Genomic DNA, 25,955 nt, shown 5'->3' on the forward strand with positions numbered 1-25,955 from the left:
GGTAAGAAATACTGACATTTTTACTAGAAACTAACCCCCCCCCCCCCCCGCGCCCCAAATCTTACTCTGGCCAAAGGTGCATAAGATTGAACAATCTCTTGGAGCATTCACATAGATTATTTAGGTTTATAATCCATATGTTTTTCTATTTTTATAGCGAATGAAAAGGGCTTGCAAAACATTTTTTGAAACTGAATGCAGACTTATTAACCTGGAAAGGTCGAGAAACATTGTCCTAGAGCTCTGTCTCCATGGTTAGAGTCCTGGCAGGTCTTTATGGTTCAGAATCCTGAGGGGTATAAGAGAGTTCTGCCTAGAAGGGACCTTTACCATGGCTCTCCAAACCAGAATGTCATTTCCAAGGCAATAGCAGCAGCAATTTAGAAAGTTTTACACAAAAGTCTGTCATCTACTACTGGAAACTGAACACAGTTGGGATATTTACTTGCATAAAGGTAAGAATGCATAGAAATTTTCAGCATCAGGGTGTTAATCTGAAGAAATCTCAATTTCATTTTGTACTGACTTCTCAAGGATATATTCAAACTTAAAATAAGAGAGAAAAAAAACATTAAATCTTAAATGAGAGTTGACAAGCTGCTGAAAAGTTTGACTAGCATCCTAGGCCACCTCTTTCCTGTTTTCCCAGAAGTAGGCTCTTCTCCCCAGAATAAAGGCAGTATGTTGTTACGTATGCTGCTTTCCCTAGTGACAAGGGAGGAAGAGGCTTAGCACTCTCTAAAATTTTCAAGCATTACAAACAAATATACATATACATATATACCCTTTATAAGGACAAAAAAGCCCAGCTTAGCTGTTGGAAAAGGAAGCTGTGATAGACAGTATAAGAAAAGGACTAGTAAGAATCAGAGGATTTTCTTTTATATAAACTCATTTAAAACAAATATGAACAAACATTTTCTGTTCAGCAGTTTGATCACATTTCCTCACTTCCTTACCCCAACCCCCTTAATGTAAATTATGGTATTCTTTTAGTTGAAGGAAGTGAAGCTCAGAGAACATCCTTGTTACTGGCAAACATTTTGAAAAATTGGAGAACAGATGCTAATCAATGTGGAGGAACTGGGTTAGCCAAAGAATTAAGATTTGCATATTCACAAAATGGTTATTGACAATATGCATAGATCAGTTCAGATTCAAGTGAGGTATAGAGCAGCATACTCCCAAGAGCACAGAGAAACATCCTGAACTTCCTGATTCACAGCAACGGCAAGCTTGCTGCTGTATCTTTAAATGGATTACATGCTGGTCCTTGGATTACTGTAAAAGAATTATAGGAACAGACAGAGCACTGGTAGATCTTCAGGGATGGTACTTCCTTGGAGCTGACAAAAATCTGGAAAATGACAGTGGACTGAAGAATAACAATTCATTTGCTTTATTGTTTACTGTAAAATTGCTCTTGGTAATGGTTTGCTAACTTTATAATTGGGTATTACCAAAACTATTTACACTAAATATCCAAAATATTTTAAATCATAAGATAATTTGCAGGGATTTCTACAAAGATAGGCTATACCATTCTTTAGCAAATGATAGTATGTAAAATCACTTTAGATCGGGGTGTCAAACTCATCCAGTCCATGTACGAGGCTGGTAAATGAGCTGGATCAGGCCCATGGATTCCTTCCCAAGGATAATTGATCTGGTGGCTGCTTCACTGCTATGTACCACATGAATCCCAAAGTGGCTGGAATGAACGCTGCATATGGCACAGTCTAGCTGGAGCAGCAGCTGTGATGAACACAGTGACCACCCCAGCTGCACTACGCTGTATGAGTCACCAGCTCCAGCCAGTCTGAGACCCATGCTGCCTGCAAGCATTAGATGTTTGACACTGTTGGTGTGATACAAATAGAAGTGAGATATGAAAGCTTATTAAAAAGTTTGGGGTGATTGTATTAAGCAAGCTTCTCAAGGAGGGCCAGTAAGGTGTTTAAAACATGCCACATGACAGTACTTTGAGATCTATGCTCTATGATTTATTATGGATCATTGATAATTTCACGAACACTCTCTACTTATTGATATCTAAAAGGACTATGCCTAACATAATAGCCTCTTCATACAGATACATAGCTACTATTTAAAAAGCATATCTTCAGAAAGATGTTTTCTCCATTTTTCTTCCCATCAGTGTATGTTCACCTCCTGCCTATCACATTACCCTTGTAGAAGGTGCTAGTAGAGCATGTCCAGCAGTGTATAGAGATTATCTGTAAATTGTGAAACCCTCCAAATAAGTAAAAATAATGAATTCATCTATGAAAAAAATATATCTCTAACTGTGCTTTGATTTATTCCAAAGGGGAAAAGAATTTCTAAAAGTGACATCAAAGGAATAAAAATCTGAAAATGACTGGATACTAAGAAGAACAAAGATTTAAAATTGATTTATTGTGTTAACCTGTTAAATGAGCAAGTACGTTATCTGATAATTTATGATACCCCATTTGATGAAACCTTCTAAAACAAATACTCTGCACAAGAAAAAAAATTCTGAGTACAGACTAAAGCTATGGTTTCAAGAAGATTTGAGTGTATCACTTATGTCTGGTTTGCAGTATTGAAATGATGACAGAAAATAAATAATGAAAGTTGTTTTGATAAAAAATAGTAGTGTGTGTTGATGACTAGTTTAGCTGTTGGCAGTATTTTTGTATGGTGGTGTAAAAATGTTTTCAATTAAAAAGACTATTCAGAGGAGAACTTTTAATTTACTTTAGTACAAAATACCCCCAAAACGCTGCTATAAAAATATATTTTCCTTCTCAAAACTTAAAAACAATTGCTGATGTCAGGTAAGATAGAAATGGCAAATATTTATCCTCACATCAGGAAAGGATTACAGAACAAGAAAGTAGGTTAGATTTTTTTAAATGCGTTTTCTACCTGATAAGCCTTGTGACTGATGCCATATACTAATGGATTTGCTCTCATCCGTACATAAAGATAAGTGTAGCTTATCCACTTTACTGCTTCCTCCACATTAGTTACTGTTCCAAGAGCAATCTGTAAGTAGGAGAGATCAAATTAAAAAAAAATTGAAGTAAATACAAGCATAAAGTTCATAACATATTTAATTCAGGGCTTTAGGACTAAACTATGAAAACTGTTAGTTTTCTAACTGAAGTTACAATACTCATAAAATCATCTTTTTGAAACATCTTACATCTGCATTCAGAAGCACCTATTTATTACCCTGGTGCTAATGCCAGTACCTTCTTTGACAATAAGTTCCAAATACTTAAGCACTTACATAATCTTCCCTACTGTTTGTAATTTTGTAAAATAAAAGGACCAGACCATGAAGACTTTTAGACCCCAATAATTTGAATAAGGCTTGACAATTTAAAACAAAATTTATATCGTATTTTTTAATGTTTATCTTTATAAGCAACATAAACTTACTTTCTTTTCTGCTGTCAACATAGGAACATTTAAATGAAATATTTACAACCTGATCTAAACTGGTTAATCTGTTTAAAATATAACTCCATATGTATTTTAGAAAACATATTAAAAGGTGAAAACATTCTGATAATAGACAACTGATAGTGTAGGAATTGGATAGGTAGACTGGATTTATCAATCAAATCATACTGGTACATAAGACTTTTTTGAAGATGGTTCCATATTTTATATTTTTAAGTAGTTTTTGGCTTGCCTTTTATCTTTGAAGAGTCACATGCACAAGGCTTCTGGCATACTGCTGGCACATGAAAAGATAACTGAAGTTTGAGTGGGTTATTTTATATATTTATACAGATTATTGATGCACCTGTATTGAAACAATATCTAAGACTCATCAAGTGCATTAACATATTTCCATTGGTTGTAGTCATGGAAAGTACTGGGTGTTTTGCTGTTTATTGTAACTGCTAATTTGAGCTCATTGGGAAAATTCAAGACCTTCATCACAAACAAACGTACCTTTTTGCATATTACGTTTTCCTATGGTCATACTGTTAAATGAACTCTTTAATAAAAAATTGTGAGCAATTACTACTAGTTAAAAGATTAATGACTTTTATAGCCTTTTAGTTTCATATACATTTACTTTGTTACACAGATTTTAAAAAATCCATGCAACTTAATTTTAAATTCTGAGATCTATGCATCTACATGCTAGTAACAGAGAAATTCATTACTACAAAAAAAGAAACAAATATAACTATCCCAAAATAATATTGAAAGCTAAACATCTCTTGTCAATTAAACCCATGTAAATCTTGTATAATCCTCCTGACTTCAATGACTAACATTGAGACTTTAACCCAGATGGTGCTGTAATTCATTGGACTTGACTTGATTCTGCTTCCCAACAGTGAGGGAAAAAAGTCAAAGTGATATTTTCTTATGTACATATACTCATGCATGAGGCACTAAAGGATTTAAGAATGCAGACTTGCCCTGAACTACCATATTTCAGTTGAAAATGAGGAAAGACATTCTTACATCTTTAGGTTGTTTACTCATTTTACCTCCCAAATTAATTGGTGCATTTGATTTGTCTGTACGACTCAAACCACTTTCCTGTACATAACTTGGAGCAGGATCTTTCAATATTACAAAAACCTTTCACAAAATGGCCAATTTTAGAACAATCAAAATAAAAAGTTCTTATTATAGAAAAGAGCAAAATCTGAGAATTGGTCAAAAATAACCCTTTTGTGATTTATTCAATGACTGATATTAGTATTTAGATTGGTTAAATAATAAACATTTCTATGGTTCAGCAAAAAACAGTGGAGGAAGATAAGGATATGCGATATACCAAGGTTGCATATAAAAACCCGTACATATTAAAAACTTTGTAACATCCATTTTTAAGTGTGTTCAGTACCATACAGAGACAAAAGTAAAAGCTACTTCTGAATATTTGCTGCCACCTAGTGTCTAGCTAAAGTTCTTGCCTCAGATATGTCATGCAGTTATTAATTGTTTGGGTAACATGAAACGAAGTATTTGTACTGTAAGCGTTTAAGGCTATTTACAAAACAAATGATCTACACAATTTAGCTTCTGCTAGATTGGGATATTTAAGGCAGGTAAGGTAAGTGAAAAGAGTAATAAAGGTATTGCTTCTAAAAAAATATTGAGAAACAAAGGTCTTAAACAGGCATTCATTTCCAGGAGAAATCTTTTGGGGAGAGGGATCAGTACAGCATTCAATCTGCAGCTGCCCCTTCTTCCCTGACCTCCATGCCTTCTCTAGACTGGGAGGGGAGCAGAGCAGCGGCTGCTCCCCACACCTTTTCCAGACTCGGATATCACCCTGGTTCCTGGGAGGAATCAAGTGGCAAGGAAGCATACAGGTGTTGTTTCCCTCTGACAGGAGAGATCTTCCTAATTGAAAAAGGCATTGTTCCCAAGGGAGAAAATTGATGAATGCCTGTACATTTTTGGTTTCTATCAAAACAGCAGAGATTCTCCTGGCAGAAATGTATGGGCTGTATGTGGCCAGGGACCCTATAGTTTTGCTTGGCATAGAAAAATATTGCACTAAATCAAAGTCCTTAAATGGATATTTAGCTTTCAAAAGAAGAAATGCTGAAGCTAAACATTTACATTTTCTTGAAATTGAACTGCTTGATTACAAATTTTAACAGAATGCTACTATTTAAACTGTTCATGCAAATAATTGTGAATGCAAACTGCATTAACGGAACAAGAGACTCAGTTTTAAAAAAGCTAGTTCACCAGGCAAATATAAGTGAAAATAGGAGAGAAGTCAGTGTAGGAATTTTTCAGCCAACTATTCATGGAAGGATGCAATGGACTACTGTGACTCTGAAACAAAGTTCTGTTAGTACAGGTCTTAATTTTTACAGGTAATTTTTGTTGAATTCCTTTTTAAAAGCTCCATGCCATGAAGCGGAGAGAGTTGAGCAGCAATTCCCAATTCAGTTCAATTTTTCTGCTTTTCAAAACATAGATATTAATAGTTGAGCAGAAAATTAGACTTTTTACAGATCTCAAACATGCAAAGAAAAAGGAATGCAGTCTGTTTATAAACCATTTTCTCATGCAAAATTTCTAGCTATATGAATGGTGATGTACAACTGAGTCCAATTATTCCTGCATGTGAATCAGACAAATATTTAGAGCAATACATCAAGAAGTCTTTCGTAAAGACTCCTATCAGCATTTATTTTGTTTTCAAATAGTCTGAAGGACCATTTTTATACCCTTTTTCTGATGTGATCAAGAACTCATTCATGCATCTCATTTGAAATATTTTCTTTAGTGTTACTAGCATTTACTAAATGGAGTAGAACATCCACATTATCACCTTCTGAGAAAGGAAAAAATATAAATCAAATAAATAATGGGAACAGTCCTGTCTTAAAGTCTCAGAGGAGATAATAGTGTAGTATAAGTACTGTATAAGTAGAACAATAATATCTAATGAATTTTTGGTATCTTTTCCATCTTTTATAGTAATTTAACTCCTTAGAAATGTTCTGCCATATTTTGGGCGCACACATAATCCAACCCCCCTCTACCTGAATAGGTAAAGGCATTTTCCTGGTCTGGCAGGGAAAAAGGTAGAAGCTCTCATCCTGTGATTGGCCTCCAAGAGGTAGAGAGGCATCACCTCAGCAGGCAGGCAGGCTGGTGGGCTCAGGTAATCCACTGGTCTTTGTGCACAAGGGTACGGATACAGAAAACCTTCACCCTCCAGCCTAAGCCTCACTTTACACCCTGATTAGCAGCTTGTATCCCTCCAAACCTAGAATTAGGTACCTTCCCACTGCCACCCACTGCAGGCTAGGAATCCAGTGGTAAAGTTAGGTTCAAGTTGTCACAAGTTTGAAATTGCGAGATTCCGACTGCAAGTACCCACAGGAGGTCTGGTTTTTTGATCAACTGAAACTGGACTCCTAGGGAAGTCATTCTGTTAGAAAAATGCTGGGGAACCTATTTCTGAGGGGAGGATAGTGAGGTCCCAGCAACAGTCTGGGGAACAAGATGTGGGGATGGGTATGTGCTGATGGCAATTCTTTAACAGGTGGAAACAGTTAAGAACATAAGGCAAGTAAGTCCTTTATTAGATCTAGCCACACATTCCTTATTCATTATCCCATTCCTGTTAGACCTGATCTAGATGCAAGATATGCAGATGTTCTTACAGAACTATGTGGCCTTCCCTTGATAACAGCCATTATTATGTTCATTGATCCATTTCTTTTTTCCTAGTAATCTCTCTCTATTAAATTAAGAATCACAAGGGTCTCCAGCAGTCTCTCCAGCCTTCAATAGAACTATAAGGAATACTTTGAGATTTGGAAGAAGAAATGATCCTATTCCCACACTAAGAAATAAAGTACTTTCAGCAAAGGCTAAGGACTTAAGTTAAAATGGGCTAATCTGACTGAATTAATATGCACTATAAAACAATTCTGTTTAAAATTAGGGAGATAATCACAGCATCACAGCCCAAAAGGGATGCCAAGAGATCATCCAATTCAATTCCCCACACATGGCGGGATTATCCCTGTCAAAACCATTTTGGGTAAGTATTGTCTAACTGCTTTTAAAAGCTTCCAAGGATAGAGATCCCCAAATCTCTCCAAGACCCTGTGTTCCAATGCTTAACCACCCTCATAATGAGGGAGCTCTGTATATAATCCAACCTAAATTTCTCTTACTGTAATTTAAGAACATTGCTTCTTGTACTGTTCCCTGAAGACACAGAAAAAAAATCTGTCACCATCCTCATTATAACCTTAAATATTTTAAGACAATTATCAAATACTACTGCCATCTCCTGTTCTCCAAGCTAAACAGTCACAGTTCTCCAACCTTTCTTCATAACAGGTTCAATGTAGATACTATTTTGTAAATATTGTAACACAACTATTATTCTCTTCATTGTTTAGACAGCCCTTTCAAAATATTAAAGAAAAGATAAAGTTATCAAATCTCTATCTTTTAGATACAGCCCTTTCCCTAGAGATATTGATCTAAAATTCTTGACTCAATAAATCTTGTCAAAATCAGTCGTCTTCCTTCATTTTTCACCTTTCTAAGCTAAATAATAATAGACTCAGCCATGTCTACCAAGGTCCATCACTATTGAACTTTTTTTGGACTTACTCCACTTCAAGTGTTTTTACTTGTACTTTTTATCTACAGCAGCTTCCTCATCCCTAAGAACAGCAATCTTCATACTATCCATACAGCTTTACAGGTGTTAGCAACAACAGGAACTTTAATATAGAAAAATGACCAATAACCACTACTGTATCTAAGGATATGTCATCAAAGACAGATCCTAAAAGGGAATAGACAACTATGTGTTTAAACACTATTGATCATTATATATGTATTCTATAGTTTATATTTTGTTTCCATGGTTTTCATAAGCCAAAATTATCTCAGAGCATGGTGAGATGTAGTGTCATGATGACATACTACTTATTTTATTTTTTACAGGTGTCGTAGCCTGCTAGGTAGATATTTCGAGCTACTCACATAGGTTCATGGAATTCTGTCCCTTAAAAGTTCTTTAAGTTGAGATCTAATCAGCATATAAGAGAAGTTTAGACCACTGCTGAATTTAGAGAGATAAACTGCTATCCAGAAAAACAATAGCTTCTTGTAATTGACTTCACTTACTATTGATTTCCTGTAATCAAGCAGACAGTGATCTTTCCTGCCCTGTCATGATAGTAGGAAAAATCATGTCTGATGCATCAGAGGTCATAAAAATGATGGTTTCATGGCCTTGTCAGTGGTTTACTTTTTCTTTTCAGCAGTTCCCATTACACCTTAAGTGTTGCTGTTTCCACTAAAAATCACCAAAAATCATTAACAAACATTGGGCCAGAACTTCAGGTGCTATAGCTGCATTGTGTCCACTGCACCTACATTATCTGATATCTGAAGGGCAGAAAAGCTGCCATAACATTGAAATTAAAGTGCATTAAATATTTTAAAAATATAATCAAAACAATGACAATTACATGTTCAGAATTTCCTTCCAGTTTTCTACTTTCTTTAGAGACGAATCGATATTTAGACTCAAATCGTTTAGTATTCCATGGTAAAAGGACCCTAGTTTTAGTTCAACATTAATACTGGTTTCCTATTTCAGAAGTTCAGAATATTAACATTTTGACTTCTAAACTAGCTTGCAAATTTCTTCCCCCAATCTTATTCCCTGTGTTAGACCTGATGAAATTAAAAAAAAAAAAAAAAAAAAGATTTACATGTGATTCAATTATTTCAACCATTTTTTTTCTTTCTTTTTTGAGTTGCCCAACATTATGTACTGAGAGTAACTATGGCTCCTGGCATACAATCATTTAAAGGCATCATGGAATATGATCTCTTATCCCAAAATTGTGTATCCCTCCATGCATATGTGCATGTCTCACAAAGTTGAAAGCTGGGTGCCCACAGCCTGGCATCACTGAGGGCTGGGGCCAAGAATCAGCTGATTGGGTGGTCCTCACACTAGAGCAGCACCAGGACTGTTTAAAGACCCTGAACTGTCCCTGGGGCTGGGGCTCATTCAGCTGGTTGTTGACCCCAGCCCTGGTACAGCACCAGAACTGGTTCAAGACCCTCAGGGCTGGGGCTGAGTCCACTGGCAGGCTTCTGTCCAGGGAGTTTAAAAAACCTGCACCTGGCACCTCCAGTAGGACTGTCAAGGGCTTAGAGGCTCCTGGGGGGGAGACCTGAGGCTGCTTATAGATGTAAACCTCCCCCTCCCCCCCCCCCCAACAAAAATGGTGTTTTACTTTAAACTCCACGCACCCCCCACACTGAGCCTAGCATATGTCCGAAAGAGGCATTGCGTTAGTTGAACGCAATGTCTGTATAATAGATAAGGTGCTCCAGCAGGGCTTTATTTGGCGCTTTTATCTGATAGCTGATTGAATCAGCTTTAAATAAAAGTTTGAAAAAGCCCCACCTAAGTGCCTGATCTATACAGATGCTCCAGAGGAAGGCTGAACTAACATTCTGCTTCTTCCAGTAAAGCACATTTTTTTTCTACATCTGTCAGAGGCCTGAATGTCTTTCACCACCAGGGGCCTTAAACTGTAGGTGTGGGCTTTAAAGTTGCCAGAGGGAAAAGCCCTTTGGCTCCCCATACCAAGAACCTCATCTTCCATGTAGGACAGTTTGTACACAGGGATTAAATTCCTCAGTGGGGGAGCTTCTTGGTGTCCCTGCCAGGGGCCCAAAAGGCAGCTCTGAACCCAGCTGGAGAACAGGGGCTGGCCTGGGGGGCCACCCTTGTGCATGCCATATATTTAATTTGAAGCCATATACAAACCAGACAAAAATACTCTACATATGTGGAACATTTTTTATGCCTGGTTTGCTGTTTTATGGCTTCTTAAATTGGGTGCACGTGTAGCACTCTTGCCATTTTTGCTGCAATTAACATGTTAATCATGGCATAACTGTAATGCATATAAAGGCTCTGTGTAACATATAACTTTAATGTCCCTCAGTGTTGTGGGGTTTTTTTGTTTGATTTTTTCCACAAGAGTACCACTTAGGTATTCAATTATTGTGAAGGGTCATTCAGTTTTCATTTGGGCTTGGGGTGGTTTCAGATATTAAATTCTACCATTTAGTAAAAGTATATGCCTATCTGGTCAATTATTAACACTTTCCTCTATTTTTTTCCCCTGTATTCATAATGTTATCAATTTCTTACAATTTTTCATAAACAGGCTTACCTTTTTTATAACCATAAATTCTGTCAGGAATCTGAAATATCTGCAGTTTACTGTCTCTTTCAGTGAAAATGAGACAGTGAAAGGAAACTTATTTTTGGTGCAGGGTAGTAATTGCAGGTAGATACTCTTCCAATATTACAAAGTCTTTTTATTTTATCTTTCCTTCTTTTGCATACTTATTTTTCCTTCTGGATCTTCAACATGAAAATTAACTTCTCATTTAGATACATACTAGCTCAGAATGATATTTACTTTCCCAAATCTTTTGCAATTATTTTGGTTCGATGGTTTCTAAGCTAATAGTTTAGATAATTTATTATAAAATGAAAAGAAAATAAAGCTAATGACAACATAAGTCCTTACTGTTACAATAACAAAGCTGGACATTGCAAAAATTAGAGTTCTAAAACAAAGCCAACTACACTGAACTTTCTATATACCTGTTTTGCTTAAAATTGCAGACACTTAGTAAAACGTTGGTTCATTAATTAATGTGCTTATGCCAGCACAATGTAGTCTTGTGTCTAACAAGGCCTCTGACTATACACTACAAATAAATAAAGTGTTGTATATTTACACTGAAACACATGCTTAAAAATTGGAAATTAGGATTTGCACAATATTCTAGCATTTAATGGAAAAAAAATCCCCAATGATATCCTGGCTGTGAAGGCAGATGTGTATTTGACTTGATTTTAAAGGTGTAAATAACTTTTAAAAAGTATACGTGTGCCTTTCTTTTCTTCTTCATCCTGTGTAAAGAAGTCCTGCTCTTCTTCAAAAAACTAAGGTCTTCTTGGAAAAATAGATATTCTTGTGAAATTACACCTTAATTAGAAAGGCGTAGTATTGATTCTTTGCCTAGACAATATTAATATCACATAGGAAATAAAGAGGTTAAAAAAGAATTCCAGAATTTTAAATGGTTGTAGTAAACACCTCTGACTTTGTAGGCTACCACTTCACATAGTTCCTTTCACATACTGAAAAATACTCTTTTCCATATTAGAATTACTAGGCCTTTTCTGTTCCCACTACTTCTAATAGAAAGCTGTTCTAGAACATCATACCTGTTATGGTCAGAAACATTCTCCTGACCTGCACCCTTAATTTATTCATGCCAAATTTACAGTAATTTGTTCTTGTGCCAATATTTTTCAAAGAATTCTTCTTTTCATTGTGTCTGTCTCCCTGCCTCCAACCCCAATATACAGTACTTACAGATAGTAGCTCTATCTCTAAATAACCATTATTTTTCTACATTTCCTCTAGTAAGAAAATCTCTCCATTTCTCTGATTGCCTATGCAGCTCTTCTCTGCACTGTTCCACTTTGTTATAGACATTTCTACAGACATTTCTACTATCATTTCACTAGCTCTCCAGCTAAGTAGGGTCTATTAGGATAGAGTAAAAACTGTATTTCTGATATATGAATCAAATGGAAAAAAAATGAATCCTTTTTTGGAGAAAAGAAACACAAATATAAAAAAACTCACTTAGGCCTTGTTCATACATCATAAGGTAACAAGTAAATGACATAAACTCAAAGTTTGTCTATTGTTTTTATTCAGGATTTTGCTGTACAGGTTTCTCTCGCTTTATGTTGTACATGCGTTCCTGGAAAACAGCCCATAACTCAAATTCACACAAAGGAAACTCACTTTACAATATAACAAATAGGGATACATTCCAAGACCCTGACTGTACTGACCCCCAGACCCATTTCTACCACTTTTACAAGACCATTTTGGTACTCTCCAACACCAGATAATACACATGAGCACAGGGTGGTGCTGAATGGTACCATAATAGGGATGGCAACTACAGAAATACGTGTCGCAGACAACAAGCAAGGAGCACAGATCCACACAGGAGACTATATTTTGGTGCATATCACTCCCACAATGCACTGCACAAAGCAGCTGACTTCAGGCTTTCACCACACCGATCACATAAGAGTGAATTTACCTTGCATATAACAAATTTTTGTTATAAAAAGGGTCATCACATAAGAGCAAATTCGCACATATAGAACCCACATAAAGCAAAGGAAACCTGTATGTGTTTTAAAGAAAATCAGTATACTATTATCCTTCACACACATTTTTCCCAGTAATGTGAGTCTAGTGCTCTGATCAGAAAGAGAGTGCAAGTCAAATTAGAGCTCTTTGCAGCTGGCAAGCAATCACATCTAGTTTTAAAAAAATGGATACTGTATCTAAGCAAACTTTCAACCTAAGAAAACAGATCCTCGAGTAGTTGTACGCTGTAGCTTCATGGGATCTGGGGGACACACCACCTGAGGATCTGCTTCAAGGTTTTTCAAATGATCTCTGTTTACTAGAATATCAATAGGGATTTAAAAAAAAAATGAAAACATAATGTTTAACTGAACCACAGTTGAATTTAAAAGGTAAAAACAGTTAACACAAGAATCAAGTATGGAAATTTCAGTGGAAACAAGTATCATTCTGGAAAGTGTATATGTGAAAGTGCTGGGTTTTTGGCTGTAGCTGCGTTGGTCTAAGGATATAGGCAGGCAAGATTCTTTGAGTAGATGTGATAACTTTTATTAGACCAACTGAGTAGTTGGAAAAAAGTTCTTAATCAGCTTTTTTGGGTTAAAAAACCTTGCTAAAACTTCCTTCCAAACACTCATTTGGTCTAATAAACTATATCACATCTACTCAAAGAACCTTGCCTGCCTAAATGTAAAAGTAGCATTATAACAGAAATTGTTTTGGAACATTTACTGTTTAAACTACTCCCAGGCAACACCCAACATTTTTGTTTTTCTGGTTTATCCATTTCCCTTTGTTTGATATAAAGTATTCAATTATTTGAATGTACAAGGATTTCTAGATATTTGATCTTCATTCCATTTTGCAAGGGAGGTGGCATGGTGCTCTTGTACATATTATGGATTTGGAACCAGAATGATGGATCAGCAAGCCAAGCATTCATTCAATGGTGTGAAGGCACAAAATTTGCATGGAGAAGGCATGATTTTGGGATCTGGGATCAGATCCCAACAGCACCATTACTTCTTGCCAGTTCAGAGGGAGCCAGACCTAGTACACTGGCAAATTGAAACCCGGGTACCTGCACATGGGGCTGACAATCAATTGATCTGGGGTTCTGTTTCAGATACAGGGCTTTCTGGGTACTGGGGCTAGCAACCAGTTGATTGTTGGGCCCAGTCCTGGATGGTCCTATCAACAATCAGGTTGTCAAAATCCAGTGCCGGGCAGCTCTGGTTGGGCTGCCCAGCACAGGGGACCGGAAGATCCCAGGGCAGGGGAACCTTCACCTTCCTCCTACTGGGGACTTTAAATTCTGTGCTAGGCAGCTCTGGCTGGGCTGTCTGTCATTCCCTGCGCTGGGCAGTCTTAGCCAGAGCTGCCTGACCTGGGGTTTAAAGTCCCCAGTGGGAGAAGCCCTTTGGTTCACCCTCTGCTCCCTGCCTCTGACCAAGGCAAATGATCAGCTGATTTTTGGTCATGGGGCCCTTCCAGACTTCAGTGTGGTTGGGCCTCAGGACTGACAATCAGCTGACACACGTTAAATTTAAGGCACCCTACAAATGAACCATAGAATTTTCTACATCATAGGTGCAAGATTTTTATGGTTCATTTCCCATTTTATGAAGCCTTATAGTGGGTTAATCACAGCATAAAGGTAATGTATAGAGAGGGCCTCAGATTTACTTTTGTTATTCATGTCTGAATTCCAAGTGGTCACATGTATTTCAAATTTTTTTTGATTTATCACCATCTACAGCTGTAATATGCAAATTTTCATATATAAATATATAATGTGTGTGTATGGAGTCTGTATAGGCAGAAGTCCCAATTGCTTTAATATATTTAAGATTTTTAAAGCTCAGTTGGATAGCATCTACTTATTACTGAAAAGAAAAACAGTTTAATTGCAATTTGATTTAATAGGAAAACTTGACCTTAGCCAAAAGACCTTCATGATTCACAAATGCTATTCAGCAATCCATAAGACATTATGGTTGTCACAACCCAAAGTTGTGATTTTTTGTTTGTGTGTGCACTTCGGCACCGCTAAATTATTTCCCACCAATTTGTCGCTTTCTTTGCACGGTAGAGTTCTCTGCTGCTAGAGAGAACTCTGGTGCAACGGGGGATTTCCCGCCAGATTACAGCTTCTTTGCAGTGTGCATCTCTTTTGCATCGTAGTGATACATGCTGTAAAGAAGTTCCCGCCATTTGTATTAGGATTCGCGCCACATTATTGGCCCATTCCTAATGTAGGCACACATGGCAGCTAGCGATTGGCTTGCTAGCCGTACAAAAGGCTTGGGTAGTTTCCGCTCAAGTCGGAGAAGGGAGGACGAGAGAGATTCTGTGTGAAGATCTCCAAGCGCTGCGGACCCTCGTGGACCCGACGCGCCTCCCCTAAGCAGGCAATAGAGGCAATAGAACCGAGTCTACAGAGCTTTAGCTTCTAGCCTCTCCCCGTCGCCGAGCGCAATCCTAGACGTATCCCTTTCCTGTAACTTCGGACCCGCGGAGCCTAAGTAACACCGGGGAAACTTTTCGAACCCAACTTAACCGGACCCGTGGAGCCTAGCAAACTCCGTGGGAGCAATCGATTTGTTGTGTTCCTCTAGTGAGGATCCAAGCAGGAGCTGTGCCTGGAAACCTGTCCAGCCTACACCAATACCATCTTTGGGTGTAAGTAATCAATCTTTTCAATCAACCATTACGCCTCCGTAACTAATTCTAACTCGCGTGCGCTAAACAGCCCAGTGGTTCTCTCTAGCCCCGCATGCCCGGGCTGCTGGCCACAGCCCGTGTGCAACGAAGACGGGTCCGGTACGACCCTGGTTCGCCCCCGGCTTGCCCATGGCGGCCAGAATGGGATCGGAATCACCGCTGCACATGGCGATGAGGGCGGGATCGGGGCCCGGCCTGCACAATGGTAACTTTATTATAACATCTTATAAAAGCATTGTATCTCCTAAACATATTAACTCTAAAAATAAGTAAAAAACTTCCTTAATGTTGTTACTTATCCTTATCAGAGTTCCTCAAAAGAGTCTTTCATCATCTACCGTTCTCAGATTTATACCAAAGCTATATCATATATCAATTAATGATGTCCCTCATTCAGTTTTGAATGTGCAGGTACAATTTACAGTTTTCTAGATTCTTCCTCACTTCTCCTACTACCTGTACCAGAAAAGGGGCAACATAAATATCTGCTTCTTTAAAAATCACAACAGCTAGTAGTATTAGCCAGTAAAACTTACTGTAGGTTTGGCAGGAATTTGTGACATATTTCTAAACAGCCTTATTATAACAGCATAATGCCCCAATGCAGCTGAAAACATTTCTTTGAAACTGGTCTACTCCTTCTCTCAAGTCATTCATAAGAAAAAAGTTCAGTGACTCTGCTTTTGTAATGTACTTAAGTTTACTCTTAATTTCTAGGAAGACATAATATTTAAGAGGAAATGCAACATATTTTTAGAAATCAGAAGATATTAAGCATATACAAAATAGGCTTTGCCAATAACATCTTCAAGTTATCACTTCAACCTCTCATAATCATATATAATTTATATTTGTTATTTTAATATTAATAATGTGTTCCCCAGAAACGGCTGTGGGTAACCTACATAATCATTAAGATTCATGGTTGAAATAGATATTAAAAAAACTTAGCTAAAATACTTGTTTTTCAGACATTTATTAGGCAGAAATTTTTAGTTTCAAATACTATTCAGTTAATATAAGACAAGAAAGCTAACTGATAGGATTTAATTTAGTTTAGGTGCTTGTTGGATTCACTTAGTCCAGCCTGGAGAGCCAAATGTCCTGGTTTGATAAAAAGTGATGGGATATACATAGATCCCCTCTTCTCTCTTTCCTACAGGCAGATTGAAGGGGAGAGTTGCACAGAATGGAAATTGTCAGTTTTACGGCTGCAGATCAGTGGAGGTAGGGAACTCAGTGCACACTCAGTACTACCTGATTCACCAAGTTCATACCAATGCTGTATCTCCTTTGCTCTTCCCCATTACTGAGAAACAGGAAGGAAGGGAGAAAATCACAAGTCCTTTCCAAATGCCTATAATATATCTCTACAATACTGAAGAAGGCAAAGACAACCCCCACTCCCCTTCCCTCTTAATCCCCAGAAGGAATGCTCCTTTTGTGTTTACTTTTATTGTACCAACTGTATAGCTGGAAAGCGTGTTAGACAAGCTTTTGGGTACAGAGTGCCCTTCTTCAGGTCTTCTTTTCATGCCTGAAAGATTGTCTAACATTTCTTCTAACTATAGAGTCAGTCCAATAAAAGTTATGACAACAAAAACTTTTGCTTTCACATATTTCCTAGACTATTTGGCTAGGGACAGACATTCAAAAATACTGAACCTTAATTGATTCAATCTTTGCAGGTTAGTCTAACCTAGCTAGACTAAACTGGTTTGTAACAGCACAGACATCCAGAAAGCAGGCAAATGCCTGCAGCGGCTCAGGCTAGAAGCTGGGGGGCACTAGAGCAGCCCCCCTTCCCTTCTACAGAGCTGAGCTGAGGGGGGCATGGCTAGGCCCCAGCAGGATGCTCTGATTAGGGAGGGAAGGAGGGAGGGGTTCCCTCCCCCCACTCCAAGCAGCCCAGCAGGCAATTGATAATTAGATCCTGGTTTTCCCTAATTGAGGAGATTCCTGTGTGGCCCTGCTGTTCTCTGCCTGGTCATGCCTGCTGGGTTGTGGAGGTCCTGGAGGAGGGAAGCAGGACAGAAGCTTGAGCCCACAGCCTGCACCTACACCGCATACAGATCGGAGGGGGGGGCACGGGTTCCCCCCCCGCCCTCCTGGGAGTGCTTGCGGCAGTGGGGAGCCATCCCTCTCACCCTACCCTGGACAAGCTCCCCGCTGGGGCCCTGCAGCCACGCAGGGGATTCTGGCCCTGGGCCCCAATCACCGCCTGGCTGGGCAGCAGCCCCAGCCCTGCCTAGCTAACTCCTTCCCTCTCTACAGGGGCCTCAATCCACTTCTCCTCCCCCCCCCGCTTTACCTGCTGTAGCTGCTCTCGGGCTGCCTGGGGTCATATGCATGCACATGGAGCTTTCCTCCCGCTCCCTCCAAATCCCTGCAGGCTGGAACTCTGCCAGCCTGCAGGGAGCTCATTGAAAAAACTGCAAAATCCATGGGTTTCTCTGGTAAAATAAGAAATCTGCCTTTGCCTCTGGTAAATGGTAAAATCCATGGTTTACTCTGTTTCTGTGGGAAACAGAAAACCTGGATCCCTGTTGATAACAGACTGTTTATCACCCCTAACTCAGTGTTTATCACCCCATCAGAAAACAAATCCTCTCTCCATTAGTTCAAGCTCTTCTTAAACAGCGTTTCCAAGGAAGAAACCTGTCTCCCACAGTATGGACCATAGCCAGCATGTGGTATGCTAGCTAATGTTGCGAGGTGTCTGTGTAAGGTAAAGGGGAGGGGGGATCCCTGCTTAGCAAGGAATGGTGTGGGGAAGCCAGGCAGTTGCCTGCAGTCTCTGCCAGAGCTCTAGCCAGGGAGCAGAGAGGAGAGGCTAGCTCTGCTGTGGAGCAGAGAGTCCAGCCCAGATAACATGCCGGGATGCTGGGGGAGTCTGGTTTAATGTAAACCAGGAAAGGGTCTGGACAGACAATGCATAAACCAATTTGGTTCAAATCAGTTAAGTCTGATACTACATTCAACCAGGTTTATCGCAAACCAGTTTTAGCCCTGTCAAACTGGTTTATGTGCACTGAACATCGTTCTGTTATAGGTTTAAACCAGTTTCTGATCACTTAAACCATTTAAGTGTAATGTCTGCCCCTAGCGTTAAGGTTACAACAACTCTTTACTATCTTATTCCCCAGACAACCCTGAGGAATATACCTAGGAATGGCTTCTATGCAAAGTATACAACACGTTTTCCCAGCTTTTATAAGTTTTTTGGATGCACAAGAGGTAGAGAAGTATGAACTTAGGGAGCTTAGTATTTGTAATAAATGTTTCAATCATCATCATAAAAACAAGATCAAAAGTCAGAGAACAGATACATGCATATTCCCATATTCCAGTTAAACCAATTAAAATAATCACAAATAAAGGATAACTTCTACCGTAGGCAAATGCTCTTTTTTTTTTGTAAAATCCTGTGTTGCCTTTTGTTTTATACAGTTATATTTCTTTTTACTTTTATGCTTTCCCTTAATAAATAGTATACAGACCAATGCTAATTCAATTAATTTATATCAATTAAATTCAGATTCTCATAAAAGACTTCTGAATAAAAATATATATTTTTTCTACAGTTCAGGTGTATGCCTACTACTCTGAACCTTCATTTTTGGATATGTATTTTTGATTACATTTACAAAGCTTGTGCAATATGCTTCTTGTTTACTTCCCTTAAATAATAAAATATACACCCCAAAATCTCCAAGCATTGGATAGGATTTTGTTATAATTGTTTGCACTTCTTCCTCATTAATACTGGTCACTTTAAGCCTGTACATGGTAATTTCTCTTAAACAAATTAATTTAATTTTACCTCTGCATTCAGGTTGTCTGCGAGGCTTTCAAGAAACTGGCTTTCAATTGGGTTCTGCTGAGTAAGCAGAGTCAGGTAATGGCTGAGTTTATCGTGAGTTGTAATAATAACGCCTTCTCCAAATTTGTCAAACTGAGGCCGTCCGGCTCGACCAAATATCTGCATGACATCTAAAATTCCAAGGTCAACAAAGGAACCTCTTTTTGCAGCATATATTTGTGTTCCCTAGTTGAGGAAAAGTTAATAAAAATTAACATAAATACACATGAACAAAATCCTGATGAGCTGAATACTGAAATTAGGCAAATACAGCATGATTTCAAAAGTGTACTTTAACTAATCCTTTTATAATCTATGATATATTTAAATCTTTACTATACAAACTGTATTTCCACTGGAGAGAATCAGTTTAATGAGACACAAACAACATTTCAAGTCAATCAGACCCCCCCCTCCCTCCAAACCACAATACAGAGCATGCTCTATATGCATTTTTACAGGTTTGTTTTAAGACACGTATCCACTTGCAGTGTAAGATAAGCTCTTACCTTAATAATAACAGCATGAGCAGGAAGATTGACTCCCCACGCTAATGTAGCCGTGCAAACTAGGACCTTGATATGTCCATTAGAAAACAAGTTCTCAACCAAACTTCTATCTTGCCGCAGCATCCCTGCATGATGAATACTAAATCCATCTGGAAACAACTCACGTAACTGCTTATTTCTGGACCTTTGTACCTAGAATGGACAAGAAGAAAAATTAAATTAATTTGGAACTACAGTACAGACAACACTATTTAAAAAGATTAGATTGATCACTGTTTTAAGGTGAAGGAAGATATTATTAATAGCCCTTAAAAATGAACCCGGTCTACTGATCTGGAATTGTGTGTCAACACAAACTCTTGCTTACTGTAAAATGAACCATTCTTAATTTAAAAAAAAATCACCTAAGTGTGGTCAAGCATAGTGTTATGGAACACTGGCTCCACTCATGCTGTTGGTCCAGATCAACTAATGAAATGTATGTTAGAAACCTTACACTGCATCAGGCTATATCAGGGACTCAGGGGATACCCTCACTGACATTCCCCCTAACTTCTCATTCTACCTCTGCAAGGGTACTGGGCCTTCAGTGCCCGCCCGTCCCCCCCCCCCCCCCCCAATCAGGTTTTCCTGTTCTTAGCTACACAAAGTAAACTGGTACCATCCAGGATCTTATTCATTTCTGGTCACTGGCCCTCCTAAACTTAACTTACATTGGACACTGGCCACAAGTTATAACAAGCTAAAATTTTTACCTTCCTAATATTAAATCTTCAAAATCTCATTGCTATTAATCCAACTGTGCTATGCTGAAGCTAAGAAAGGTGAAAAATACTACAAAATCTCATTCCAAGTTGGCCCAATGGGAAAAATTCCTTCCTGTTCCCAAACAAATGCTTGTTAAAACCTGGAGCATGAAACAGGTTGCCACTAAAGGGTGAGACAGGAGGGCAACTAAACAGAAGCAAGCCTTGATAAGCTTAAATGTGCAGGAGAGGAGATGACATCTATTCAAAATCCACTAGCATCAAATAATGCGAAAGAAGTATTGACAAAAGCAACTGGCAGTTTCCTACTAAGATGCTTTCTTATTATATTTTTTTACCAATGGAGAATCTGTATCTAACTGTGAACTTCTAGAGAATGCAGTACAATAATTTTCAGATCTATATATTACAACTAATTCATTTTATGTTTATTTGGGATGAATGTCTAGTCCTGCTTTATCATTACATATCTTGGTCCCAATTTTGCTGACTCATATCCACATGAGTCCATGGAATTGCAGAGTGGGTAGAGCAGAGCAGAATTTGGATCATGAGACTCGCATACTGACAAACATGAACAATAAATTTCTGCAAGCACAGAAATAAATAGGGAAATGGGAACACAATTATGAAAAGGAAGAGGCAAACAAATACTTCATGACAGCAACTTAAATCATCTTTTCAGAGTTGTTAATTGTGAGTCTGACAGCATACAGGGAAAAATATATTATGGTTAATGAGAGAATGAAAAGGTGACAACATTTCTCAAAACCTTAGCTATCCTGCTTCGGTTATATTTCGTTATTCATTTAAAGGGAAGCAAATGAGGTTTCAAATTGCTGAAGTTTTCATGAGGATTCTTAAGCAAGGCAGAAAAATCACACTGAGCTGTTCAATGGCTATAATCTGCTCAAGAATGGATAAAGTTGATACGCAAAAATTACAGTACACTTAATGGAAAATATTCTTTGCAGGTTAGTAAAGGAAAACAGAGACTTTATAAAAGTATACAAGTACATAAAAGACCTTTGTTGTAGGTAGCAAGTCAATTTTCAATCCCACATAAAGGAAAATCTCTTAATTTCCTCTAATTTTTTAATCTATATGAAACACGAATTTGCTTCTGCAGCAAAATTAGAATGTCAGAAACATGAAACTTCTCATCTGATTTAAAACTCAGTAAAAATTGACAACAAGGTGTTTATAGTGTACCATATTTATCACACATACCACATACACATTTTCCTTCAAAATTGGGATGTATGTCTTAAGTGGGGATGCTGAGTTTTCTTTGCTGGAACAGTAGTATTATGAAATAGAGCAAGCAGACACTGACTTATCGCTGCTGAGAAGTCTGTCCCTTCGTCCTGGGGCTGCACATAGTAGGGGTGGAGTTCCATGTTAACCGCCCCACAACTGCACAATTGTTTTTGGCTGAAGAGACACTGAGTTGGCTGAGTCTGTAGTACTCTTGATGAAGCTTGTGGTATGTAAACAAGACTATTTTTACAGGAACTTATATAAAGAACTATTTGCAGGAAAGAATTAACAACTTTGCTAGGACTATTGTTAGAACTAACAATCTTGTAAGGATCTGGATCCTAGCCTTCTTGCTATCCTGCCACACCAGAAAGTTCCTGCCATCTCAGCCAGACCAACTTCTGGCACAACGGATTTACTCTATATAGTCACAGTTAGCTATAACTCTGGAAAACTGTCCCCCCCCCCACTATATTTCGCCTTCCAAAAACAAGGTACATATTTTGTTTGGGGGCACATGATATGTGAGAAAATAAGGTAATTAACAAATGTTTGAAAAATATACTCTCTGTGCATAAAGACTGATTTTATTGATTTGGCAATAAGTGTTGGAGTACATGGTATAAAACCAATTTAAAAATCAACCACAAGCATCAATTCAGAAAAAAGAGCAAGTGCTAATGTAGGGAATATTCCAACAATTCTTTTACATTTTCAAAGTAACACAACCTGAATTCAGGAAAATATAAATGATTAAAAAGAAATGAGCAAGTCTCAATGAAAAAAAAAAAAGAGGGTATGGTGAAGGAAGACAAGAATGAAGACATAGATAAGTGTTCTGTCAGGAACAGTGTGTGTGTGTGTGTAAATATAAGTTGCATTCCTTTCTAATTATTAGCATATTTTCATTCTTTTTATGATTCTACTTCTCTTACATGTTACATGTGTATGTTCTCATTGTATCTAATTACATTTTTTAAACTCCATTTGTTAGACTTGGTATTTTTTAGTACAACAGAACTTTTTCCACTGTTTGTGTGTGTGAAAGTATAACAGCATATACAGATTGTTTCTATATTATCTATCTATAGATATATATTTTATATTACATTATTATATATATATATATATATATATATATATATAAATACTGTTATACTGTCATATATAAACACACATGTATCATGTAAGAGGAGCAGAATCATAAAAAGAATGAAAACATGCTAGTAATTAGAAAGCAACACACTTAAATTATGAGTTGCTTATTGTATTAGAAAGATGCTCTTAGCTTTCACAAAACTGATATTAGCATATTAGCAACACCAAAAACAAACTTTCTGGACACTGATCTAATTTCTTGAAGTGCTGATATTTAAAAACACATTCATTGTAAAAGGTATCTAACATCCAACAGGAGGCACATGGATTTCATACACTGTAGACCTGCAAAATTTTGGAAAATGATCTCCACTAATTTTTAAAATCGTGTCAAGTATTAACGCAAAACTTGCTTAGCCCATCTAGAAAGACTTAGACTAGGTACAGACATTCCAAAAGCCTGAGGTGGAATCGATTTAAGTTATGCAGCTTTCTGTAAGTGGTGTAGTTTAGATTGGTAGTGAATAGAACACACTTTTGCCCTTTACTGGAAAGAAGTGGGGCTCTTAGGTTGGGGTCCACCATTTTTAAACCAGTCTCTGTGCATCAAACTTCTGTTCTGTTATGTTTATAGACAGTTTCCGATCATTTATACCAGTAAGACTGTAATATCTGTACCTGGCCATAGAGTTTTAGTTTTCTGCTTTATAGAATTATATAGAAAGCTTCAAGAGTGATCCAAAAATACTTTCAATATTTTCTATTTCTAAGCACCTGGAGGATAACTAGGTGATCAGAAACAACCAGCATGGATTCATCAAAAACAAGTCGTGCCTTATCAACTTGACTTCCTTCTATAAGGTGTCTTGCTCTGTGGGTGGGTGGGTGGAGAACAGCGGATATGATATTCCTGGATTTTAGCAAGTCTTTTTATACCATCTCCCGTGACATTCTCATTGTATGTTAAGGCCATTCAATCCACTTGAAACTACTTTAAGGTGGATACATAAAACTAGTTGGAGTTTCATGCTTAAGAAGTAATCATCAATGGTTTAATATCTAGTTGAGAGGAAGTATCAAGAGGGGTTTCTCAGGAGTATGTCTCCTGGAACCAGTACTATTTCATATCTTGATTAATGATTTGTAGGTTGGGATAGATTGTACAGTTAGAAAATTTTCAGATGACTTCAATTTGGTAGAGTTGCAGGCACTTTGGAGGATAGGATTAAGATACAAAAAAAAGTGTAATGAAGACTGACTGGCTAGGCTGCAGAAAAGGACCTGTGGGGTTATAATTGAAGCATAAAATAAATACGAGTCAACAGTATAGTCTTGTGGGGGCGGGGGGGACAACACAGGGAAATAAGGGGGGAGGCAATATTGTACTTGGCTGAATTAACAGGAGCATCACTTATAAGTCAAGTCAAGCAAGTCTTTTGTTTCACCTGGAGTTGTGGGTCCAGTTTGGGGCATACACTTCAAGGAAGAAGTGGACAAACTGGAAAGAGTCCAAAGGAGAGCAATAAAAATGACTAAAGCCCTCAGAAACACGGCTTACAAAGAAAGGTTGGAAAAAGTGGGATTATTTATTCTGGAGAAGAGAATATCAAGGGGGATTTGATAACAGTCTTGAAATACCTGACAGGTGTTTATACAGAGGATGGTGATAAACTATTGTCAGTGATCAAAAGACACAGGACAAGGAGCAATGGTCTTAAATTGCAGTAAAGGGAATTTGAGAATATTTTTTTCACCATGAACATTTTTAAGCATGGAAACAGGCTACCTAAAGAGTTTGTGGAATCCCATCCTTGGGATTTTTAAAGAGAAGATTAGACAATTTACCTAAAATGGTGTAGATAGATATGATATTGTCTTGTTCAGGGTGTTGGCCCAGAAGACCTCTTGAAGTACCCCAATACATATACTAAAGGAAATTACTACTTTTCTGTGCCCTCTGATTTTCATATGAATTTTACTTTCCGATAATAGATGACAACTATTTATTGTTGCTGAACTTTTTGTTGATACTTTAGAGACCATTACAAAAAGTAAATGCAGTATACCTGTTCAATAAAGTTGGGTGCACTTTTATTAAAAGAAGTCCTGTGCAAGCTGATTGAAGAATAAGTGAATATCTAGATCTTATATTTATGAATCAGTATGAACTAAAGAACACTTTAAGAGAAAAATGCATGCATTTCCCAGGTTGTCCTTTACTGCAAAGAAAACCTAAGTAATGAGATTCCTAAATCATGGTACAGAAGATTATTCAGGCAGTGTGTAATCTTTAAAAGCAACACATTTGCAGATGAACCTCCTAAGCACCATTCTCCTTTAATTATACTGCTGTTCTATTAAATCTTGATTTACGTGGTTCGAGGAGCAACAAAACAGCTATTAATGTATATGAAAAGTGAAGCTGTAAAAAATAAGTTATGTTACCTGCATCTTGTTCTGTTTTATTGCAGTTTTAAAGGGGTTATGTTACCATTTATCTTAAATGTTGCCAAGTGGTTTTGGTATATGGTGAGGTATGTTATTATGAGGTCTGGTACCAGTGTCCTAATTACAATTGATTTTTAACCTCCATTGCTTAAATAGCTAGAAATTTATGACCTTTTGCTTACATGTGTGTATGCATCTAAAACAGTATATATTAAATAAACTTCACAGCTAAGCTAGACATGCCAACATCTATATTTCTCCTTAACATGTCTTGAATGTTATGCTGCTCTTGATGAAGACACATTAAAATGTCAGTGTTAGATATAGGACACTGAGTTAACTTCAGTAGCTCAAAGAAAAATGTGCCTCTTAATTTTAATGAGGAGTGAGATATCCAAAATGCAGGAGAAAAAGATTTAAATCAAGCTTTAGGGGCTTTCACCTATAGATGGTAACAAACATAACATTACACACATTTCTCTGACTTATCCTTATGGCTGGTAATACAGAGATATAATCATTCATGGAGGAATATGAACTA

At 37.6% G+C, this 25,955-nt stretch overlaps 1 protein-coding gene across 1 annotated transcript in view; it reads right to left on the reverse strand.

Moving 5' to 3' along the window:
* Positions 1–25,955, reverse strand: part of ASCC3 (activating signal cointegrator 1 complex subunit 3) — a 567,972-nt gene that overhangs the window by 164,851 nt on the left and 377,166 nt on the right. The window contains exons 15-17 of the mRNA XM_006271799.3: positions 19,842–20,033; positions 19,294–19,518; positions 2,914–3,033 (exon numbers count right to left, since the gene is read on the reverse strand). Coding sequence (XP_006271861.1) covers positions 2,914–3,033; positions 19,294–19,518; positions 19,842–20,033 — 537 coding nt within the window. The remainder of the gene's footprint in view (positions 1–2,913; positions 3,034–19,293; positions 19,519–19,841; positions 20,034–25,955) is intronic.

The sequence above is a fragment of the Alligator mississippiensis genome, chromosome 1, assembly GCF_030867095.1.
Source record: "Alligator mississippiensis isolate rAllMis1 chromosome 1, rAllMis1, whole genome shotgun sequence".
NCBI lineage: Eukaryota > Metazoa > Chordata > Crocodylia > Alligatoridae > Alligator > Alligator mississippiensis.